At 43.0% G+C, this 6,415-nt stretch overlaps 1 protein-coding gene across 3 annotated transcripts in view; it reads left to right on the top strand.

The window, feature by feature from the left end:
- The window catches only part of Fam118a (family with sequence similarity 118 member A), a 23,105-nt gene extending 20,734 nt beyond the window's left edge, over positions 1-2,371 (top strand). For all 3 annotated transcript variants that reach the window (XM_010634338.1, XM_010634339.3, XM_010634340.3), the window contains exon 9: positions 1,170-2,371. In XM_010634338.1, the coding sequence (XP_010632640.1) occupies positions 1,170-1,189 (20 nt within the window). In that variant the 3' untranslated portion in view covers positions 1,190-2,371. The remainder of the gene's footprint in view (positions 1-1,169) is intronic.
- The last annotated feature ends 4,044 nt before the right edge of the window (positions 2,372-6,415 follow it).

The following is a 6,415-nucleotide window of genomic DNA, read 5'->3' as shown; positions in this document are numbered from 1 at the left end:
TTTCCCCTTTTTTTTTTTTTTTTTTTTTCTTTCGGTACTGGAAATCGAACTCAGGACCTTGCACTCAAGAGGCAGGTGCTAAATACCGTGCCCAATCCATTTCCCTTCCACGCCAGAAGGAGCACACATGTTTGAGGTAATCTGTTAACAGAGCCAAAGGGAGTGCAAATAACAGTGAAATAAAAGAAACGAGGTCACCTGTAAAAATAGTCCCCTGTAGCATGAGTTGTTGCTGGTTAGGGTTGGTGGCAGGCATCCGAGGCCTTAGTGTCCTGCTGTGCAGTTATGAATGAAGTGAGGGCCTGAGGACACTGTGTAGACCTTGCGTGTCTCTGCAGGGTGGATTCATTGTCTGATAGTGTTTTGGATAAAATTCTTGGAAATCTTTAAGTAGATGTTGGATTATACATTCGGCTGGTAAGGACATCGGTGTGTAGACCTTGCGTGTCTCTGCAGGGTGGATTCATTGTCTGATAGTGTTTTGGATAAAATTCTTGGAAATCTTTAAGTAGATGTTGTATTATACATTCGGCTGGTAAGGACATCGGTAACTCAAGAGAGAAATTCATGTTCTGTGTGTCCTCAGGGCAGTCTCTTTCCTGTTGCCCTCATTGCCGGGGCTCCCCATTGGCTACTAAGGCAAATGGTGTGCAGTTATCCACTGTGGCCTGCTCCTGAGCAGCCTGGCTTCAGGTGGCGGGGCCTCTTGCCTGGCAAATGTTGCCAAAGAGCAGTGGCCAGGGGTGCCCTTTGAAAATGCCGTACCCACACTCACAGGCGGTTGTGCCTAGGGGAAGCCTTGGGCCTCTGTTCTGCAGGAAGCCATGACCTGCTTTGCCATTTGGGCAAGCCACACCTCAACCTGCAGAGTGCCGCAGCTCAATGGGTGTGCTGCACAAGCCTTCATTCTTCCTTACCCTCCGGCCACCAAGAAAACAGCATCCATGTTAAGACTGCCACAGATTTTACACACCTGTGTCATTATTTTCTAATCCTGATGGTATTTATAACATACAGGCCCACTTCTGCACCATGGCTACTATTTCCATGAGGGTTTGCAGAATCTTTAGCTCGTAAGATCCATTGTGAACTGGTTTTGGAGATGGCAATCCACTTATGAGTATAATACTTGTTTAGCTGGACTTTAGCTTCGGTATTTCTTTTAACAGATGCTGCTGGAGGGTCTTGAGATCTTTAAGACAAGTTGAAGCCTGCAGCTTGAAGAACCAGCCTTCTGTAACCAGTGCCATGCCTAAGCAGTGAGGAGCGTGCTGAGGCCTGCAGCTGGATCTCAGTCCCAAGCTGTCACGTGCCCCCAGAGCCACATGGATGTGTGGCCTGCAAGGCTGGGTGTAGAGCTGTGTGCTTAGCTGCTGGGAGGTGACATGGATACACTTCAGGTGCACTGTAAGGACTGATGAATGGCCACCTCAGGGAACAACTTGTGGGAAGGGATGTACCTGACATCCGGTTCCCATTTGACCTGTTCTCTGCATCAGGGTGGTGTTTTTGCTGATACAGAGGACAATGAAGATTGTCCAAGCAACAGCTGTTGCCAAAGAGAAGGGAAGAACTGCACAGAGACACCTCTATTTGATGAGTTTCTACGTGGAAAGATCTGTTACTATAGAAAGCATCTTAAACATGTTTGTTACATTGATAATAGTAAAGAGGCACTGAATCCGCTGAAAATGGTTTTTAGCAGAATGACACAATCAGTAGGGCTCTGGAGTCACATCATCTCATATCTCTGCTCCAAGGGACAGCAGGCCTGGCATCGCTAAGCAGCCTTCGTCTGCAGAGCCAGGGCCTTTAGCAGCTGTCAGTGCTGTGCACTCCTGCTGTGGGGCTGAGCCTGGGGAGGTGCAAGTGGGCACAGACAAGGTTCTAAATTTAGATTGTGGCTTCCAGCCTTTCGGAGTCTTTACTTTCTGGGGCAAGGTCCCACCTTTTTGTTCTTCTCTCTCAACTTCTCTCCCTATGCCTCAAGCCAAGAGGATGTGGGTAGAGTAAGGTACGCAAGCCTTGTAAAGAGCCTGCCGTGCTTGAGCCATCTTCAAGGCTCAGCTCAGGCAGGCAGCTGTGCTGGGAGCTGCACTTGCGTGGGGAGGCCCCTCAGGAGCCCAGGAGGAGGCTCACGTGGTCGGCACACGGCAGGGCCTCAGGGGACGCCTCCCTCAGAAGTAAGCCACCCACCTGTCATCCTCCCAGCACAGTCATTCCCACAGCCACCAGGAAAGTGAAGAACAAGAAATGGGAGGTTGGGCTGTACAGAGAGAGAAGAAACGAGCTGGAGACCTTTCTCCTTCCTTCCCCTTTTGAAGCATGGAAACAAATTGTGTCACTCTGGTCATAAATAAAATTTTAATGGCAATCCTGTTTGCTCAGCTTTTCTTTAGTCATGACAAAGCTTGGTGTACTACAGTTGAGAACTTTAGCTGGAGTTGCTACTCAGTTGTGAAATGTAATATTTAAAAAATTTTGGGGGGCAAACAGTAGGGCAAATGAGGATGAAAAGGCCGATAGTGAACCACCAGGACACCCTGAACTCAAAGCACAGGAAGTAACAAAACAGATCAATCAGGCTCTAGAAAAATTCAAAACAAATAATTTCCCAGATAACCATAGAGATAGCGAGCAAAATGGAAGTCGTGATTTGAGACTCTAGAGCAGAAACTGACAGAAAAATAGATGAGCTCAGGACCATGATAGAAGCCATGAAGGTCCAGCATAAGAAAGAAATGGAAAAAATAAACACCCAACATAGGAAAGAAATGGAATCCATACAACAGATTCAAACAGATATCCAGGAGACAAAACACTCTATTGAAAGTGTACGCAACAGAATAAAAGAATGCGAAGATAGGCTCTCAGATATAGAGGATAAGATTGCAGTCAGTGACCATGAAAAGAGAGGTCTCTTAAAAACAGTAAGAGATCATGAGAAATCGATCCAATAACTCCTAGATGATGCAAAGAAGAATAACATAAGACTGACAGGAATACATGAAGTAGCAGGAGAAAATACAAATGACTTAAAAAAGCTGTTTGCAGAATTAATGACAGAAAACTTCCCAAACAGAGGAGAAGAATTTGACATTCAAATAACTGAGGCATATAGGACCCCAACTAGCTACAATCAAAAAAAATCTACACCTAGACATATAATAATCAAGATCCCAGAAACCCAACAGAAGAACAAAATACTACAAGCAGTAAGAGAAAAGAAACAAATCACATACAAAGGAAAGCCCATCAGAATCACAGCAGACTTTTCAACACAAACCCTTGGGGCAAGGAGAGCCTGGAATGAGATATTTCAAGTACTAAAAGAGAACAACCTCCAACCTAGACTGATGTATCCAGCAAAACTCTCTTTCAAAATGGAGGGGGAAATAAGACACTTCCACGACAAAGAACACCTGAGAAACTACATGAATACCAAACCAGCACTACAAGCAATTCTAAACAAGATCCTAGAAAAAGACAATGAAGGCAACAACACCATGAGGCCCAACAGACCAAAACAAATAGGGAAGTCAAGAAATTAAAAAGAGAAGATGGAAAAGTAAAAAAGAGTCAACAAAAGGCCAACAACATGTCAATAATAAGTCAGTACATATAGGTTATAACCATCAATGTCAATGGCCTCAACTCACCAATCAAGAGAAATAGACTGGCAAAATGGAATAAGAAGCAATATCCAACAATATGTTGTATACAAGAAACACACCTAGTGCAAAAAGAAGCGCATAGACTGAAAGTGAAAAGATAGAAAACAATTCTCCATTCAACAGGAGCCCAGAAAAAAGCAGGGGTAGCAATCTTATTGGCAGACAAAGTAAATTTCAAGCCAAAACTGAATCTAGTATTATTGATGTAGGACGGTACTGTATCATACCTCTATGAATGTAAAATATCTAGTACCTGCTTTATGATACATAGTAGGGACCATGCTTTATCAGAGCTACATTTAATGATATTACTCTAGAATGTTCTCTTTCCAGAGGATGATTAAGAGGCTAATAGAAAAAATGGTGCCAGGTACCACAGCAGCAACAGAACTTTGCTGTTTTCTGGATATTATTCTCTTCTTTGTTTTTTTTTTGTTTTTTTTTTTAAATAGAATGTGCTGAATGTCTATAATTTTGTTCAGATGACTGCAGAACCTGGAAAAGCTGTTGCTGCTATCGATGCATAACATACTATTATTAGTCTTTTTATATAAATAAATAAATATATATATACACATATATACATATATATATAAATTGAATTTTGGGAAACTTTAACGGTGCTGCCAACTTTGGAAAATGTCATCCCAATTTACTGTGTTAACTTGGCATTGTACGGAAATGGACAACCATATTGGTCTAGAAATGTTAATTTATTTTATTTATTTATTTTTTTTCATGTGTACAGGGGTAACACATCATACTAAATATGTAAGGTCATATCTATGAGGGTTTGATTAGAGAAACTAATAAAGTATTCTCTAAATAATAAAAAGAATAAGATAAGACTATAAGAGCGAGAAGCAATTTAAATATGTTCAGGGACCATTTTCATCTCCAGAATTAAGGATTATTTTGATGTTACATCATTGCCTTTTCTCTTTTACTTTCCTTTTTAGTTTTATTTTAGGATTCCCTATTTTTAATGTTCATACAGAGATCTCTTTAACTGAAATACCGAATAGTTTCTTTGGTGTGCAAAACTATAATAGTACACAGGATCCTAATGAGACAATTAATGTGAAATAGGAAGTAACGGGCTAAAGGTGTAAGGAAAGTGGGAAGGGTGGGGGAAAGGTAATAAGGGAGAGGAAAAAAATATGAGAAACTGAAAAAATGGAAATAAAGCGTTTGTAAATGGGGAGGGGAGGAGGGGGTGAAGGGAGGACAGTGACAAGGGGAAAAATGAGAATCAAGACCTCTTATGTAAAGGTACAGAATCCCAATGATGAATGTAACTGTATTTGTATACCTAGATTGCACCAATAACCTCAATAAAAAGGAAAAAAAAATGGGGGGGAATATTTAAATTTTTAAAAAGGTGAGCAGTTTTTTTGGTACCGGGGATCGAACTCAGGTCCTTGCTCTTGTGAGGCAGGCGGCAGAACCACTGAGCTACATCCCGGGTCCAGCACTTATTTTTAAAGACACATTTCAAACTGCGATCAGGGATAGAGACCTGAAGTGGAAAGTGGGTGCACACAAGAGCGCAGAAGGCGCTGTGCAGGGGAAGTAAGGCTTGGAGAGGTCGGCAGCACCCAGCAGAGAGCTCCGAGCGAGGGGCCTGGGCTGCTGCAGGGAAGGAACAGATCTTGAGTTAGTTCTGCTGTCAGCGTGTTCTGAAGTGCAGGCTTATTCTAACACGATTGATGGATCTGACCCAACCTGGCTGGGGACAGCTGTGACTGCACCTTTGCCTTGTTAGCATGAGGCCATGGGTTCAGACCCCAGCACAGTAAGGAAGACAAACACCTGAGTTCCACGGAGTTGCATGTACTTTCATCAGGGCCAGGTGACTGACTGTTTACTTACTCCCAAGAGCCAGAGGAGTTAGCACATTTTACCAAAGCTCCTTGAAGCCTCATCAGAGCCAGAATGTTTAGCCCAGCCCTCTGACAAGCTGGCTGGTCCCTGTCCTAGGTGTGTGTCAGATCCCACAAAGCTCACCAGCTCCGTTTCCCACACTTTCTGAGCCTCACACCCCGGTATGTCCACAGATATGGCTGGGCTTTCAAGATAAAGCACTGTATTCATAGTTGTATTTGTGTATTTCTTAATAGTGGTGTTTCTAAAACCAGTTTGTTTTTTTTATCGGGGTTTTTTTTTTTTTTCGGGGTTTTTTTTTTTTTTCGGGGTTTTTTTTTTTTTTCGGGGTTTTTTTTTTTTTTCGGGGTTTTTTTTTTTTTTCGGGGTTTTTTTTTTTTTTCGGGGTTTTTTTTTTTTTTCGGGGTTTTTTTTTTTTTTTTTTTTTTGGTACCGGGGATCAAACTGAAGACCTTGTGCTTGTGAGGCAGGCAGCGGAACAACGGAGCTAAATTTCTGGTCCCAGGTTTTGAATTTTGCCATACTAGAGATTGAACTCTGGGTCTTCACACTGAATTATATCCCCAGCTCCTTTTGAGACAGGGTCTCCCTATGTTGCTTGAATTTGTAATCTTCCCGCCTCAGCCTCCCAGGGGGCTTACAGGCCATGCCCACTTCCTTGGTCATGGTACTCAGGCCTGTACTTTCATAGCCCTGCAGTTTCGACTGCTTTTGCACAGCATAGTGTGGCCTGTTTTGAGTGTACGCAGAACGATTGCTGATGGTAGGCACGGTGAGTGGACGGCCTGAGCTGGAGGAGCTGCGCTGAGTTCATGCAGCACGAATAGGGATGACTCAGCCTCTGCCGTGGCTTTTGT

This window comes from Fukomys damarensis, unplaced genomic scaffold (genome assembly GCF_012274545.1).
Source record: "Fukomys damarensis isolate Sample0158 unplaced genomic scaffold, DMR_v1.0_HiC HiC_scaffold_19, whole genome shotgun sequence".
NCBI classification, from domain to species: domain Eukaryota; kingdom Metazoa; phylum Chordata; class Mammalia; order Rodentia; family Bathyergidae; genus Fukomys; species Fukomys damarensis.
This window is presented reverse-complemented; position numbering and strand designations above follow the sequence as displayed.